Genomic DNA, 17,412 nt, shown 5'->3' on the forward strand with positions numbered 1-17,412 from the left:
CTGAAAAGGCAGTGTTTATTTTAACGTTATTTTTTCGAGTGTACAAAGTTAACACAATAATAAAGTAACAAACAATTTTCATAATGTTGTTTGTAACCGCACGATGCAGATAAAAAAAATGAAACTAACCGGTGAAAAAACAGCGGCAGTTACGAACAATGGTTTAAGTTTTGTAATTTTACAAATTCACGGCAAAAACATTTTTAGGCAAGGTCCTGTCATTTATAAAAAATCTTAATAAACAAGTTTTAAAAAATAAGTTGACAACCAAAGAACAAAATAACAGTTTGAAACACGCTGCAATGTATGAGACATGCAATGTGAAAAAAGTTTCTGGAGGAATATTGTTAAACTTTGTGAGCAATTTGTGAATTTGTTCTACTGTTCAAATGTTGGCGCCATTTTTTGTCTCAGTCTTCATTGTCCTCATCTTCAATCTTTGGGGCAAGGAAATATTTGATGTGGCCCATATCTTCGACTTTGTACTCGACCACAAGCGGAACATCGTTGGACATCGAGAGGCAAACAGTTCCGGAGAGTGGCGTCGCTTTTGTGAACATGTTGAGGTACTTTATCGCAAAAGTGAGCTGAACCGGTTCGGTCATTTCGATCGAAACTTGTTCATCCTCTTTGTCGGCGCTCAGGTTCTGCGACAACTTTACGTTCCCGGTTCCCATGTCGCCCTTGGCCGAGAATTGGACTCCGTCTTTTGTGCATGTGATCACGACGCACTCCCCAATCTGACTGAGGTCACGGCAGATTCGAGCAAACTCGTGCGACGGCATTTTTATCGTGCAGCTGTACTCCTGGTCGGGAATCCCCAGTTGTTCGCAGTCGAAGTCCATCAACTTCATCTCGTAGTTTGACACTTTGTCGCCCTTCGGTGACTCAAACATCATATCCAGCCGATCGCTTGTGTCCTCTGCTTTAAGTGTGATCACGTCGTCATTTCCCGCGCATCGCAAAATCTTCGACAGGCTTCCCATGTTGATTCCCATCGCAAGATTACGATCGCAGCGATACTTCTCGAAGCCGTCGGCTCGTAGTGTGAGTTGTACGAGCGAGACGTGCGAGCCGTCCATCGCTTGCAGACTTATCCCGGCCGACGTGCAATCCCATTGTGCTTCCTGGACGATATCCTTCAGCGCTTCCTGAACTTTTTTGAGCAAACTTCCTTGAACGAGTCGTGCTTCAAACATTTTTGTGAGTGGAACGGAAAATTACAGGATTTAAAGTAATCAGAAAGTTGTTGGCTTTAAAAGTAAAAATATAAATCAAAAGTTGAAAACATATTCTATATTTAGAAATTAGTTTCTCTATTAAGTTCAAAAAAGCAATTTACAAGTTTTGGTAATATCTTTAACACATTGTGTCCAGTTGTGTAAATCAGTTTAACTTTTCTGTTTTAGAAGGCTTAAAGATTTTTTAGTATTCCAATATTATTTTTTAAAGCAGTTTCAACAAACATATGTTTCTTAACTTAAGTTAATCACTTCAAAAAATTTTGAATAAAGCTGTTACATTTGACCGCTAATAAGTAAAAATAACAAACAAGCCTTATTTTTTAAGATTTTTGAGTTTAATTATGAAGTTTTCCTAGCGTAGCTGGTTTATTAAACCTAGCAGATCTCAACTTATTGATTTAAAAATGACATTATTCAAATACAACAAGATTATTTATGGAATAAACTAAAAAGGTTCAAGTTTTACAAATGTTTGAACAAAATTTCAGCCATTTGCCAAAAACAAATCCTTAAAACGCCGTTAAAATATCCGGGAAAGTTGAAAACAAATGACAAACCATTATTTTAATGCAAGCAAAAGAAGCTTATAACATTATCTCAGCGAACAGCCACCGTTTTCAAAAATGGCGCGGTTAGTCTTTAGACCAACTGCTTCCACAAAAAAAGCGAAGAATGAAAAAAAACTCACCGAAATCCCGTTTTCGCGCGCTTTCGACGCGGGAACTTTCTTCCAATGGCGCAATTTGACTGTGACGTAATAAAAGATAGCCAACCGTCCGCGACCATGCGTGAAATTTATTTATTTTATTTCTGTTTAAATGGTACTGCTGTTCAGATCCGACCATTTTTTAATGATAAGTTAAAATAGTACTGAAAATAATTCACAAGCCTCAAAATAATAAAACATAATCATTTTTGTGTTTTTTTTTATTGCACAAACAATAAAAAGCAGTTTGGACAAAATAAACAAAATGATAACATAATTTTGCCACAATTACCGAATCCACTAGTTCAGGTTTGAAAGTAACTTTTTCTTTTTTTACTTCTTTATTTGAAATTTGCTATGTTAACTTAAAATACTATGTAAAAAAAAATATTTCATACATTCATTTAATTTATAATCACAAGATACTGCCCTTCTCAAGGATTGGTTGTAAACCTTTACATTCAGAAGCAAATGAATTAGAACATATACAGAAATGTTCAGTACAGTGGACATAATACAACCCAACATTTAAACATTAAAGGTTGTCATTAGTATTTCTATGTAAAGCATTTCTTGCAATCTTAATTTTTTTGTAGGTTTTAAGCAGAATAGATGATGCCATTTTAGAGTAATAGCATTATCCTGTATTTAAATAAAGTTGTGTTAGATATTTTTAAACCTTGTGGTTCTTTTTGTAAATTGAAAAGAGGCTTTTATGTTCAAAGTTACAAAGAAACTTCAAAAGCAATAAATCTGCAAAGTTATTTAAAATCGTATCAGGTCATTGATGCTGTTTATTTGGTGCTGTAAATGTTGTTGTTGTCGTTGGTTTGAGTTGGTGTTGTGATGTCGGTTAACCATCCCAGATGAACTGATAGCTGGGTTGTTCTGGCCCTGTTGACCCATTTGGCCACCGGCGCCACTGGAACCGGGAATTTCTTGTCGGTAAGAATTCCCATTTTGTGTGTTTCGCATCTAAAACCATAATAGCATAAATGGTTTAAAACACTTTAATAAACTACCTAATAAGTAGATATTGTTATTTCAGGTGAAACAAAAAAATAGAACAGCTTTTCGCTACTAAATAATCAATTTTAAATTTACAGCGAATTTCTTTCTTCAAAATCTTTGTGGAAAAAATGTCTGAAGAATCTATTAAAACATGTTTAATTAAAAAATGATAAATTTCACATTACAATAGGTAATCTTCAAACTGCACAGCAATTTATATTTATAAAGCCATTTTATGATATGTTTCAAGGAGAAATATCGACAGTGGAATCATCCTTTATTTAATTTAAATTATATCATGCTTTTATTCTTAAAAAAAAAAACTTTATTTTATTTTATGTTTTTTGCCATCTTCTGCAAATGAAGAGTTTAATTTTTTAATAAACATTATTAATTTCAATTCATATTTGAAATGAAAAAAGAGAAAGAAATTGTGTTATAGTTTAAACTGAAAAAATTCAGCAATTTCTATATTTTTTCTAGTTTAATAACAAAACAACATTTTAAGAACCAATTTTGCACCAAAACCAACTAAATTTTAAAATGTTAAGCGTGCAGATTTTATTCAAGACAAATTACATCCACTTATTGTTAGGCCAAACATACAAACTATATTGCCATTTTATCTGTCTTTGTTTTAAATGACTAAATATTTAAATAAAGTTGTAGCTTTTAAAGTACACTTATTTTTGTAATGTTTAAATCAACTGAGTCACAAAGGGAACACATTTTTCAGTTGCTGATTCCCAAACATTCCAACTGATGTGAATGTATCAATTTCATGCCAAAGAAAAACTACACAAAGGTAAATCAATAGACAGGAGCTGAAAAAAGTTGCTGGAGATTTCAAACCTACCTGAAAAGTTGATTATTCACTGCAGAGAAAAATATTTGGTTTGTTAAAATAAAAGTAGTTGGTTCATAGTTCCTGAATCACCAGATGTAAATATGGAGGTTTTAATACTTCATGTTTATCCTGAAAAAATACTGGGAATTACGAAGTTCATTCGAACAAAACAGGATGAAACAAAACTGGTTAGAGACTAGTGTAGGTTTATAACTTGAACCTTTCCAATAAAACTAATTATATTATAATGACACTTGAATTTCTTATTTTTGTCAAAATTAGACCAACAATAGTCATATGTAAGATAGGGCTGCAAAATATGGACTCAAGTAAGACAACATAAAATGATCTGAGTCCTGAAGTGCCAGGCACATTTGGCAGGAGTTGGACTCCAGTTATTTTCCCAACTCCACACTCTGACCACCGACTAATAGAATTTTGCTTGAACAAGATGCAAGTAAAAATTTAAATTTATTAAATAATCAAAATCCAAGGAAACGGACCAACCTATGTTTTTTACCCTGGACGCTAATACCAGTCACCTGTGAATGTTTATACAACTTAATAGATTCTTACTTGTTGCTGGTGATGCATGACTGACTGATCCTTCCCCGAGCTGTACTTCAACCTTTTCGGAGGGGGCTGTCCTGAGTGGGAATCGCCCATCATCACACCCTTGCCGTCACGACCCTGGCCATGCTACAAGGGGTAAATAATTAAATGTGGGGCAAAATACTGAATTAGAGGAGTAAAATATTTGGTTGTTCAAGAAGAATTTTAGTTTTGACAAATAATTTTGTTTCCAAGCAAAAATTAGCAGATAGCCAAATAAAAGGGATTAAAAACTCTCAGGGAATAATTTAATTTAGAGGGATTGGAAAATTTAGTGTAGAAGTTATAGGTCAGTGAATAATGTTGAAAGATTTTAATTTACTGTTAATTTACAGACAAATAAGTTTAAACTTTACCTTCATTGGTTTCATTTTTTCTTTTTCTTCGTTGTCGTCGTCCGTGAGGAATTCTCTCTTGGGATAGGGGATTACCCCACCTCCAAACACACTAGTGAAAAAACTTGTGAGAAACTTTCAATTATATACTTGCCTATAGATGTACTTAAAGCAACTCATTAAAGACATTTCAAAAGGTTTAATTCCTGAACACCTTAAACCAGCGGTTCTTAAACTTTATTTTCCAAATTCATTGATTGATAAATTACTTTGGCTGGAGAACAGTTTCATTGAATTTTAATATTGATAAATTATTCGAAAGCTCCTAAATGGTTAGATTTATTGAGATTAGTTCTGGCCAAAAATTGGCCCAAACCTTTTTTTTATATCGTGCTTCCTTACAAAATGTTTAGTGAAGAGAATTATGCCGGCAAAGCTCTGCTGTTATACTTTTGGGTCGCCGCAGAAAAAAAGTTAAAAACACTGGGTTTAAATAACTAGTTAATTACTTCAGTTACCCAAGGACTATTTACATCAAATTAAGCAAGTTTTGTAATGTGCGGCTTCTCCCAAGAATGAAGGGGTGAAATGTTGGGCTTTTATTGCTCCCAATAAAAAATGCTTATCATGTTTAAATTTTTGGCTTAGTACGCCACATAGAAAACTTACTCTTTCTCGTGCTGTGGATCTTCGGTGAAGTACGGGTCGTTCTTCGCTTGATCGGAGGTGATACGCCTGAGCGGGTCCATGATGAGAAGTTTTGCGAGCTGAAATATAAACCTTGTTTAAGTCTATAGCAAAAGCATTTTTCATTGAACAATCTTATAAACAACCCACTTTAAAGTTGTGCTTGAATCTGCTAAATTCAATTTGCTAAAACCATTTCTATTCACCAAATGTGTTTGAATGAAATACCATCGGTTATAATTCTTACTAAATGTAAATGACAGACTTTTATTCAAATACCTTGGATTTGTTTTTAAGACTCTCGTTTTTTTTAAATTGTTTATTACACAAAATGTAAATAGCGTGATTATGACATGAATTGGGCCACTGTTCTGGAGTAAATGACTTTATGGTGTAAACCGCATAGATGTGTTGTGACAAACTGAAACTCACCAGTGAGTAACATTTCTGGTCGGGTTTGATTTTGTGTTTGTCAAGATATTTTACAAGCGAACATCCCAAGTAGTTCTGCTTACGAAAGTCTTTCTGGAAAGTTGGAAATTCTGGCATTTTCCGAATGTCCTCCCAATCTTTCTCCATCGGAAATCCCATCACTTGAAAGATTCTAATCAAAAGCTCAAATAGTTTATTTTTCTAAACAACATAAAACTGTCAAAAAAGATGAAAAAAATAGCAAATTTATTATAACTATTTCCACCTAACTATAATGTCAATTTGTGGAAGAGTTGGGTAGCAAATTATTTTACAAAAATAAATATATTTTTAGCAAACAACTAATTATTATAACATATCATAAACTTTCCATAAAATGTTAATCAAATCTAGGATTTTCAAAGTTTAAAATAAATTGTATTCAATTTCTTATTTCTACTATTTTTTTGTTATTTTTTACACCTAAAAAAATAACAAACAAACTCATAGTAGCAACTGGTGGCTTAAGTTTAAACAAAGCAATAAAATAACAGGTTATTGCAGGATCGATTTCCAACATTCTGTTCACATTGTGGAAACAAATAAATAAAAATTTTCACGGACCTGTCTAGCTGGTCGTGGTGGTACGGGTTCGAAGCTTTCACATCTTCCTGACGACAATGGAAGATCGGTTCAGAGGTCAAGAGCTCGGCGAAGATGCAACCGATCGCCCAGATGTCTGGAAATAATAAAAAAAACTTGAGTCATTAAAAAATGTGGATTTAATAAGTTAACAAATTGGATTGTTAACATCAGTTTACAAGTCAAGACTTCCATGATCTAATAAAAATAAAAATTGTATTAATTTAAATTGTAGTTATGTGCATTTGGCTTAGATCAGTTGGTACAATTAAAAAAAAATCTCTAGCATTTAAAAATGTTCACTCACAAACAACATTTTCTGTTCACAAGCTGTGTAAATATTTAAATATAACTAAACTGTGGGTAATGGATGTATCCTACCGAAAAAAAATTATCAGTCAATAAATTAGAAGTTATTGCACGGGCCTCGAATGAACAAATTTAACTAATTACCGATTGCTTTTGTGTAATGTCGAGCACCTAGAAGTAATTCGGGGGCTCGGTACCAGAAGGTCACCACCACGGGGTCAAGGTCAGCCAGCGGTTTCAAGGGCGAATTAAAGAGACGGGCAAAACCCATGTCGGCAATTTTTACCTGAAAGTAGTTTTATTTACAGGAAGAATATAAATAGCTTTGCAATTAAACTATTTTAAAGATATTGATTTATTTTCATTTTGTGCTTTAGTAAAGTTGGTATCAGGATTATACGTCAGTAAATCTATGTAAAAAAAAAGGCTTAAATCCAAACGTAATAGCAACAGAAAGTTTTTGTTGATTAACTAATAAGAAAATATTCCAGGAACTCCTTAAAAAGTTAAATATTGTGTCTAACTAAGTAATTCATGATTATGATATGTTTCCAGGACTTTTTTGGGGGGAGTTACATATTTTATCGTTGTGGATCAAAAAAAAATCTCTGGTTTAAAAATTTGTTTAGTTATTCCTTTTTTTGTTTACTGGCTTTTCAGTTGTGTTTTTACTATTTTGTCCAAACCCAACTGACCCTTCCTCTTTCTGGGCCTTCCCCCATTACGAGAATATTTGCGGGTTTAAGATCTCTATGTAAGACCCAGTTGGTGTGAAGATAATGGATTCCGTCAAGGATTTGGTAAAGTAACGACTTTACGGTCACTGGAGGGATGTTACTCATCGGCTTCTTGTTCGCTTTTGAAGCTCGGTGGAACTTAATGATGTGCTGCAAAAAAATGATCCGTTAAAATTAGGAATGGCCGATATTTCATCTCAGCTGAAAAAAAAACTGATGCCAGGTGGTAGCATCAATACTGGTCTTTCAGCAGTAACAAAAATCATGCACTGCAAACTTTAAACTTATTAAAACTTATTTTATTTTTCTGAAATTTCTAGATAACTGTAAGTACTAGGTAACAACCCAGAGAAATTTAAGACAAAAGTTCGTGTATTTTTCACGGTTTTAAATTTAATTATGTTAACAAAACTAAGAAAGAATATCGCATTTGTGGCCTTTCAAAGAAATCTTGATTTATTTTTATAAAATTACTTCCTAAAAATTGTTTTATGTTTAACTACAACCTCCAGCAGTTATGCTAAAACAGTGGTTTTCAACCTGGGGGTCGCGACCCCCGGATGGGTCGTTTGCCTTTTCTCTGGGGGTCGCGAAGACGACGATCAAAAATACAAATCACTATTGCTAGAATGCGAATTAATTAGCTTAAAAAATTAACTTGTAATGATAGTGAATGTTTAAACAGTGAGCAGCCTGTGAGATAGAATATTATTTTAACAATCTAGGCTTTCTATTGAGATCCCGGTCTCAATCATAGGTAGCCTACGGCGGTGCTTGTCAACCTTATTTGGAACAGAAAACACTTAAGTTTACAAAATAACTTTAAGCGAAAACTTAAACCTATAATTCAAGTTGCAATTGTTTATATTGCACGATGTTTATTTTCAGACTCATTAAAGATAGAAATCACAAGGAAAAAACTATTAACCGTTGTGACAAGAACCATATTTTTTACATCACATTAACGATTAAACTAAAGTTTATCGTAATGCGGCGATTAGGGGCTTAAACCGTAACTTTATAAACTAGTACATATACTTTTTTCGTTAATCCGTATAGTTTAACCAAATTTACAACAATCGGTCAAGAAATGTGATCGATTTACCAATTTAAATGGGGGTCGCGACAACCAAAAGGTTGGGAACCACTGTGCTAAAATGTTTAAGAAAACCTTTTTTTTATTCAAATATTATACCAAGAACAACAAAACCCTTACACATCCACAAAACTTAAAAATATAAACAAATATGATCAGACCACTTTACACAATTCACCCACCCAGAGGTCGTGCTCGGCAAAATCAAAAAGGAGCCAAACTTTCCGGTCGGCGTGGGACAGAAAAACCCCCTGAAGTGAGATCACGTTTGAGTGTTCAAGCTCACGAAGCAACTAAAAAAGAAAAAACAGAGGCAGTGGTGGAATCTAAGCTCATTTTTGACGGTTCACTTATGTTAGGTCTCTGAGATAGTTGGCTAAGAGTAGGGTTCCTCTTCTTCCCGGATTTTTTCACTCCCGGAAAACGGGATTAAAAAATTAAAATTCCTTGGAATCCTGGGATTCCCAACAAAAGAATTATACTGAAAATTATGTCATTATGACGTTTAAAATTATTTTATATTAACTCCAAAGATTTAATTAGGCTTATTTATGTTCTGCATTCTTACAAGACCTTCTCGTAATAAAACCTGCACCCTTATTTGTTTTTATTTAAAAAAAAGCGCATTTTTTGGTAGAATAAATTTAATTATGTTTTTTCCACTGGTAAGCGCAAATAAAGCAACTCAGGCAACGGCTTTAACAGGGTTGGTAATATTTTTTTCTTTATGTCAGTCAAAAATTTGTTAAGACGTTGGGTGATTATAATATTGGGATAATTAAAACTACTCGGGCCAGGTAAATTTAGAAAACAGTTTGCAAAAACACAATAAATCACAGAACCAAATTAATTACTAAGATTGTTTTGCGAAACACTTTGTTTTTTACATGCTTACTAGTTTCACCAAAGAGGTAAAATTATAAGGAAAATGGGAAAAACTAAGTGTTTTGGAAAAACATTTCTCTTTTTTAAAGGTGACGGCTATTATGTCACTAGTAATATGATAATTTTACAATTTAACAAAGCAAAAAACAAGCAAACACCTACTGCAATTTCTCTGCAAGCGGACATTGATATTCCAGTCCCTTCTATTTGCTTGAGCGCATATTCGCGTATCTCCTTAGGATCCTTACTCGTAGCTTTGTAAACGTGTCCGTAAGTTCCCCGTCCGACCTTTCGACCCTCGTAGAAGTAAAGATCCTCAACCTTTTTGCGCTTCGAGTTAAGAAATTGTTTAAACTCAAAATCCATGATCTGAGTTTTTTGTTGTTGTCTAGAAAAATGTGGAATTATAAATGAATGTCCCGAACAATTTTGTCTCTAAGAAATCTTGTGCAAACAATAAAGGTAAAAAAAAGAATTTTGGTTAAATCAGTATAAATTAAAATTAAACTATTTATAAAAAACATATATAAAAGTATATAAAAATACTTGTTAATTTTAAAATGAAATGATTTATGGTTTGCACATCTTTTATTAAACAGTCTAAATGTTCACGACAAATTTATCTTGTACAGCACAATGAAATTTCATTATACTAGATACGTGTAGTGCCACACGATATTCTCAGATGCCTATTAAAGTTCTAAGCCCAAAATATGCAATACAACCCATAACAGACTCTCAAGCCCATAACCCAATATGACTGACTCTCACCAATACATATCTTAATGGCTGAATTGTTTTTTTTATTTTTTTAGTGTTAATGTAATTTTTATATTTAGTGTTAATGTAATTTCTTTACTGTGCGGTTATATTGTTAAAAACATCATGAGCCAATTAGCATATGTGGAAGTTTAATGGCCATTCTCCTTAAATAGTTCTTATAATATAGATTTATTGACTAGAAATAAGATTAAAATCATGAAAAAAATAAACAAACCTAATGAAGCAAAAGTGAAATAGTTTTGACAATAAAACACATATACTATAAAACGACCATAATTAATTTATTATATAATCTACAAGATGTTTAATGACTTGATTACTAGGAAAAATAGAAAACAAATGACTAAGAAGTTATGCGAATTAAGATTATTGTAAGATTAACAACTAACCTGCCTTTTGATGAAAAAACAGTTTCACACAAAGAGGACCAGTACTTGTTTGACCAGTACTTGTTTGAGTGATGTTAACGATTTTTGTCGTTTTTTGCTGAATTATATTTGGGATTGTCAAAACGTTTTATAAACATTTGTCAATTAAAATCTTTAATAAAAACAAAAACATTAAGTGTGCAGTCAACCATGTTGGAATTATGCAATGGAGCGGAACATAAAAATTGAGGTTACCATAAAATAAAAGTACCGTAGCAAAAATATATTTTTTTTAAATAAATAAAGTTAGTTGTAAAAACGTTTCGAAACAAAAAGGATTACATTTCACGATTAAAATTTTTTTATCTATTAAATATTGATTTTAATAGGTAATTAATACTAAATTTTTGTCAACACAAACCTGTGGTTCGCGCCGCAATAAATATTTATTAATCTTGATTAAAAACATTTTGTCAAGAACATTCCAAGATTCGTTTTTTGGATGTTTTTGTTTATTTGGGAAAAGTAAAGGATTAAAGATGCGACAATTGTTAGGAGCAGGTAAGGATTGTGCTATATTGCCAATAAATCAGTATTTTTACCTAATATAACGTTTGTTTTGTGTTTTTAGGTCGCAGGATGTTCTTGCAAGCCAAACCCGATGTTGCTCCGAAACGGAACATCGCTTTGGACCGAGACAACTACACGATTAAATACCCGAGCGCTTACATCATTATTCCTGGACTTTTAATGGTTGCTCGATGTTTTTACATGGTGAGTTGATTAAAAGGGAAAACAATCTACTAGATCTGTCATTTGTTTAGCAGCTGTAGAAAAAACCGTTAACAATTTTATATTTTTAAGTAGGAAGCAGAAGTTTAAAAAAATGAATATGTTATTGCTGCCATCTGGCATGCATTTCATCAACTGTAAAATTGTTTTTCCGGCAAATGTTTGATTGTGCAAATTAATGGTTTCCTGTGGAATAATTTATGTTTTACTCAAGTAACCAGTACTTTTTCAGTTTATAATTTGTGTCACACAGTTAAGTATTATTATCAACCTTCAATCGAACAAGCGAAATTAATTAAACACAAATATTATTAATTAGAAATTTTATTAATTTAAAAGTTTAGAATATTGTTGCTGAACATGCACATGTGCGGTTCTTTCAATCACATCAATTTGTTTCACAAGTTTTTTGTTTTGCAGACTGAGGTGATCCGACGTAACATCGACGAAACAATAATAAATCGGCTTCCTCTCGCTGAAAGACCACGGGAACCAATCATGAAAGATCTCCGAAGTTTTAAAAGTTTATCAGTTTAAGAAAATATATTGTTGTTTCCGGATTGTCTTTCTAGTTTGACTCTGTTTGAAATAAAATTGTAAAAAGATGGTTTCTCCATGTTTGGGAAATTTTATCAGTTTTACTCTGGAGTTTATTTTTGTCTTTTGTCTAAACAGTTCCAGGATAACGTTTTGGAAAGTCTATATTGCTTTAACTTTTGACTGGGGCCATTTGTATTTAACATTAGGTTTGGTGCTGAACCCTGTTTAAGAACTTTTAATTGAGAAATATGACCATCTATGTCAGAAATTTAAAAGCCACTGAACCCCGGTATTTCATCCACTTATGAACTAAGTTTTTTAGTTTTGGTAAAGCTGTAACATATTAAAGTGCACCGAGTTGCCTAATAAATAATCATCATTATTATCAAATAACCCAGGGGCGTGACACATCTCTTTCAAAACACTTTTGTGAATAAAAAGTTAAGGGCAGATACAACCTCGCACAAATTAAATTCACAACGCAATAATGCACAAGATTTTTGAGCGGTTTTTCATTACCTGCATTTTTGCATGATAATTGTTACAGTAACAATTTATTTACAGACTAAAAACTCATGTTTGTAGTTGTATTAAAATTCCTTACAAACAAGTAGCACCATTTAAAACACACAGAAAAACACAGGTATTTCTTCCAACATGAGAATGATTGACCGAAACATTGCACTAACGAGGAAACCACCACATTCGGTAAAAATTCAGTACAAAATCTTGCTAAAATACAGAATGTTTTAAAACAATACAAACTGAAATCCAGTACAAAAGTTATGCTAAAAATACGCCAATATGGCAAATATCTGGCAAAAAAATTTGCTTGAGTTTGACAGAAAAGATTGCTGAACATTCAGCAAAGATGGCAGTCAATAAAAAACAAAGAATAAAAATAAATTGCGACTTATCATTCGATTTGTTGCCAGAAGCTTCTGGAAGTTTTGCTACAATATATATTTTTTTAATCGGTTCCAAAATATTTTTGTCCAAAATGGACTGGGGCCACTGGATAAATTTCGGTTGTGAGGATACGGGCTTCAGGATATTTTGAAACAACAGCATTCGTCCCTGTAAAAAATAATTATATTGAGTGTTTTAAGTGACATTAATGTAACGAATCCTGTGCCACCCACTTACATATTTGTGAAATGAATGGCATTTATTACGAACTGACAAAACTGGTTATTTTATGTTTTAAAAAGTATATTGCAATAAAATAAACAACTTTCTACATTAAGGAGTACTTTTTTGCTATGTAAGTTAGTTACACAGTAATCTACTACTTTCTATGTGAAAGACATTTTATTTGCTGAAAATCCTTGAATCACTATAAAAAATGAGAATATCCACAATACGCTTTCCATACGAAGTTGAATCATTTTTTGGGAATTAAAGAATGTAATTTGTCAATGTCATTATATTAATGGCTGAAGGTCAGCTGTTGACCTTGTACTGACCTTCAGGGGTTGTGAACAAGGTCAAAAGTATGATGTTTTTTGGGGAAACCCCATGTTCTTCCAGTATTTCCATTGCTTTCAGAGCCGTGTTGCCCGAAGCTGAAATAAAAACAGAAATTTGTTTAGAATTTACAAAGCAAAGCTATCAGTCTATGTTAATGTAAATTTGGATTTGTTGTGTTACAATTACAATGCGAAAAGACTAAAACCTAATTTTTCACACATTATGTAATTAATTTTTTTCAAAGAATTTTATTTTTAAACTTTAAAATGTTTATAAAGATAAAATCTTTATAAAATATAAGTGGTATAATACATTTGAAAGGTTTGGAAAACTACTAATTGAGATGCATTCCGTCCAGCTCGAAAAACAAACAATATCGCGAAAAAAAATCATAACTCACACAAGATGGGGTACATGAGCAGCACGTTTCTACTGGCGATATCTTTCGGTAGTTTCGCGTAAAACACCTTCGCCTGGTTCGTTTCTTCGTCCGATTGGATTAGAATCTTTCCGAGCCGAATCGAGCGACAGCATTCTCGCAAACCTTGCTCCATCGCCTCACCTGGACGAAGTGGGTGTTCAAGATTATTTCTTGCAACAAAGTCTGGTTATATTGCTAGCTCAGTGGTTTTCAACCAGGGTTCCGCTAGTACAGGCCAGGGTTTCCGCAATTTCTAAATTGTGTGGCTAATTGAGGTGTGTTTATTACACTGGGTTTCCTCAAGCCAGTGGAACGTTTCCATAGGGTTCCACTCCAGCAAAAAGGTTGAAAAGTACTGTGCTAGCTAGTTATACCATTTAAACCAGGGGTTCTTAAACTTTTTTAACAGAAAGCCTTAAAAAAAATTTTGGGTTCTCGTGGACCAGGGGTGGAACTATTCGAGATGATGTCATAAATATCATAAAACAACAAGATAAAACCTGCTGTTTTTTGGCCAATAAAAACAAGCCAAAACAAAAATTGGTTTCTACATATGTTTAATAAATTCTTCTGTACACTTTATTATAAAAATATTCAATATTTCAAAAGACATCTGTAAGTTTTGGTAACAATTATTTGTATTCAAAAAAGAATTGTTTATTTTCACCTAACCACATTTTCTTTGCAATATTGCCAACCTGTTGTTCCTTAAATCAGAACTAAATATAAAAAGTGTCACAGAAAAATGTATTTTTATAACATAAAGTAATCACTGGGCCTCACTAAACTACCTAAGCACATTACCAGGCGAAATGTTTTTATCGATAATTTAAATAATCCCTAGCCCTCACACAACGCTTTAATGAACAATTTTTTTTTCTCCTAATCTACCGTCGTACCACTTCGAATGATGCTTACTCCGCAGTTCCCCTTGTCAAACTTTATCCCATTGTAGCTGTGTCCGGCCGGGGTTTGCACGACGTGGTTCGAGTACGGGAGAAGATTCAAACTCTCCTCCACCACTAAACGGATGAGACGATCAGCACTGAACACAAAATCTGATCGGGTCGACGTCCTGGAAACAATAAATTAATGAACAAAATTACAGTTTGCATTTAAAACCATAAAGACCAATTTTAGAAAAATAATGCTTACACTTTAATATATCAGTTATATAGTTGATAAATTGAAATATATTCTAGACATTTTAAGCAACAAGTAATAAAGTGCATGAAATTTTTTAGATTAGTCTGGAAAGTAACAGATCTTGTAGGTGCATAACAAAAAAGTGAGAATAAATAGGGACATCAAAGTGTAAAAATTTCACTGATAACACACAGAAACATAGGGATACATATTTCATTACGAAAAAATCTAGTGGGTGCAATTGACATACTTTCTACAGTGGTTCATTGCAAATTTCAGCAGAAACTTTGTTACAGCCACATAGCTTCAAGCTACATAAACATCTCTTTCTGCCATGACGAAAAAAAATCTAAACGTGCAATTTACTAATTAAGGGGTGGACAAAAATTGCTTTAAAATTTTTTGGTGCACCTACAACGGAATGCAGACTGGCTCTCAATGTAACCTCTACTTTACTTGGTGCAACATTTTGGGATGCAGTTCAGATTATTTATTTTGGGGTTCAATTTTATAAGGTTGAAAAAAAACTTGGGGGTGCACTTGCCGTTGCCATACTTTTCAGAGTGGCTAGTTAAGCTTTGTACAAAAATTGGCGCTAGTCTAGAATCCTACTAAATTTTCGTCAGGGGGTTTATATTGCTAACAATAATTGGGTGAAGGTGCGTGTCATTGTTTGGGTTTGGTGGGTCAAGTTTCGTTACATATTTATGCTTTTCTTGCCACTTCAACTTTGACAACCTGTTTTGTTAGTGTTAAAATACATGTGAGAGTGAGTAGGACAGAATGCAGACTGGATTTCTATATAATCTCTACTTTACTTGCAAATTCGGGAGTATTTTTAAGAATCTAATAAACACACATGAGAATCACAAATACAATCAACGATATTAAACAGAGCTCGAGAAAAACTGTTTCTTTGCACATTTAACGACTATGCCTCTAAACGGAGAAAGTATTGTTGTTTAGTTACAAAATGATGCAAAATAAACTTAAATAAAATATCGAAATTACATTGTGAAAAATACTTGTGCAAATTATCAAATAAATATAATTAAGAAAATAGTTTTACGAAATCTTACCGGTCTCTCACTATGGTCTGTAGTCTTCTAACTTGGTCATTTACTTTGATTATTCGAAGTTGCCTGGGGTTTTCGTCAAAAAATACGTTTTCATTGCCGTCATTATTTACGTTTTCCGACATATTTTTTTCTGTAGCCGTCGGCATTTTTTGCTTCCAACAAATTTTTTGTTTATTTTTTTTCACGATTTTGTCTTCGTTTAATCCGTTCCTACAGAGACAACTAATTAATCGATGTGACAAAAAAGTTTGTTTTAAAATTATGAGATTTTTCATTCTTTGCAAAACTAATAGCGTAGTAAAAATACATTTCTATGAAATATTAATTGTTGATTTTAAATCTCCCTAAAGCAATTTGAATTTAATTTTTGAGCGCATTTAGAAACTTTTAAGGTGAAATAAAGTCGTAAACGCGCTAAACTTTGTTCGTCAAGGGATTTACTTGCCGATTTTACCCAAGAGTTCTTAATCCTTGGTCCGTGGACACAGAAGCAGTGGTGAAAGTAATCAAGGGCGGTCGGGAACAGCGTTCCGGTTCTGCCATCTCCTTAGATGTATTTAAACGAATTTAAGCTGCATATCCTGGCACAACTTTGAACGATGACTTCGTGTTTCTGTCCTGTTGTGATGTAACTTTATGACGTCATCTTTAAATTTTTTCTTAGCGGATAGCATGACATTTTTTTAGAAATGACGTCACAAAGGTTCGTCATAACGTGATGTCTAAAACAAGTAACCTTGAAAACCTGACCTTTCGTAAGCATCTGAAATGTTTGATTAAACACATTTAAGAAGATGGCGAGATGGTTCGGCGAAAAAATCAGCATGGTTTTAAAAAAAACATTTTTTACTGGTAACAAGCAAAAACTAGTTTACCGAAACGCCTTTCCGAAACGTTCGAAGTCCAAAATCTGTATGTGTTTAAAATAAAAATAGCTAGATTTAACAGTAGTTGACTTTGTAGTGTACTTAAATATTTCACGGGTTGTCTCAAAAATAGTTAAAATATTTCGCACCCAGCAAAAAACGCAACGTACTCATTGTTAGCACATACAACGCTATTGTTACGTCACTTCCGAAGCAAAGTGTTGTTCAGATCATTCATTAAGGCTGCGATTATATTGAATTGATTTATGCAAACTGAAACGCCAAGCACTTCATCAGACGAATAACATTAGTTGGCAAATGTGGCTTTTAGATTGCAGTAATACCAAATTGCGTAGTCCAAGGGGTTTCAAGACAAATACTTCATTTTTGGGTAAAGTTTACCATGTAAATACAAACTTTTTAAA

At 33.1% G+C, this 17,412-nt stretch overlaps 4 protein-coding genes across 4 annotated transcripts; 1 reads left to right on the top strand and 3 right to left on the bottom strand.

The window, feature by feature from the left end:
* Position 1: 1 nt before the first annotated feature.
* LOC146137144 (DNA sliding clamp PCNA-like) lies at positions 2-1,965 on the bottom strand. The gene is made up of 2 exons (XM_083393183.1): positions 1,933-1,965; positions 2-1,253 (listed from the first exon to the last, which is right to left on the bottom strand). Exon 2 carries the CDS (start codon positions 1,197-1,199, stop codon positions 411-413), a length of 789 nt encoding a protein of 262 aa, XP_083249309.1. The 5' UTR covers positions 1,200-1,253; positions 1,933-1,965; the 3' UTR covers positions 2-410.
* Positions 1,966-2,236: 271 nt separating this feature from the next.
* Positions 2,237-10,726, bottom strand: LOC146137145 (cyclin-dependent kinase 8-like). Its single transcript, XM_083394816.1, has 11 exons — positions 10,695-10,726; positions 9,685-9,910; positions 8,820-8,930; positions 7,500-7,691; positions 6,949-7,090; positions 6,478-6,592; positions 5,875-6,046; positions 5,425-5,522; positions 4,777-4,867; positions 4,385-4,507; positions 2,237-2,925 (listed from the first exon to the last, which is right to left on the bottom strand). The coding sequence occupies exons 2-11, from the start codon at positions 9,886-9,888 to the stop codon at positions 2,716-2,718; spliced, it is 1,458 nt and encodes a 485-aa protein (XP_083250942.1). The 5' UTR covers positions 9,889-9,910; positions 10,695-10,726; the 3' UTR covers positions 2,237-2,715.
* Positions 10,727-11,083: 357 nt separating this feature from the next.
* On the top strand, positions 11,084-12,113 carry LOC146137146 (uncharacterized). The gene is made up of 3 exons (XM_083394282.1): positions 11,084-11,234; positions 11,305-11,447; positions 11,886-12,113. Exons 1-3 carry the CDS (start codon positions 11,213-11,215, stop codon positions 12,000-12,002), a joined length of 282 nt encoding a protein of 93 aa, XP_083250408.1. The 5' UTR covers positions 11,084-11,212; the 3' UTR covers positions 12,003-12,113.
* Positions 12,114-12,469: 356 nt separating this feature from the next.
* On the bottom strand, positions 12,470-16,284 carry LOC146137147 (uracil phosphoribosyltransferase homolog). Its single transcript, XM_083393669.1, has 5 exons — positions 16,122-16,284; positions 14,796-14,971; positions 13,876-14,037; positions 13,472-13,570; positions 12,470-13,082 (listed from the first exon to the last, which is right to left on the bottom strand). Exons 1-5 carry the CDS (start codon positions 16,265-16,267, stop codon positions 12,976-12,978), a joined length of 690 nt encoding a protein of 229 aa, XP_083249795.1. The 5' UTR covers positions 16,268-16,284; the 3' UTR covers positions 12,470-12,975.
* Positions 16,285-17,412: the final 1,128 nt, after the last annotated feature.

The sequence above is a fragment of the Ascidiella aspersa genome, chromosome 7 (genome assembly GCF_963924565.1).
Source record: "Ascidiella aspersa chromosome 7, kaAscAspe10.2, whole genome shotgun sequence".
In the NCBI taxonomy this organism is placed as follows: Eukaryota; Metazoa; Chordata; class Ascidiacea; order Phlebobranchia; family Ascidiidae; genus Ascidiella; species Ascidiella aspersa.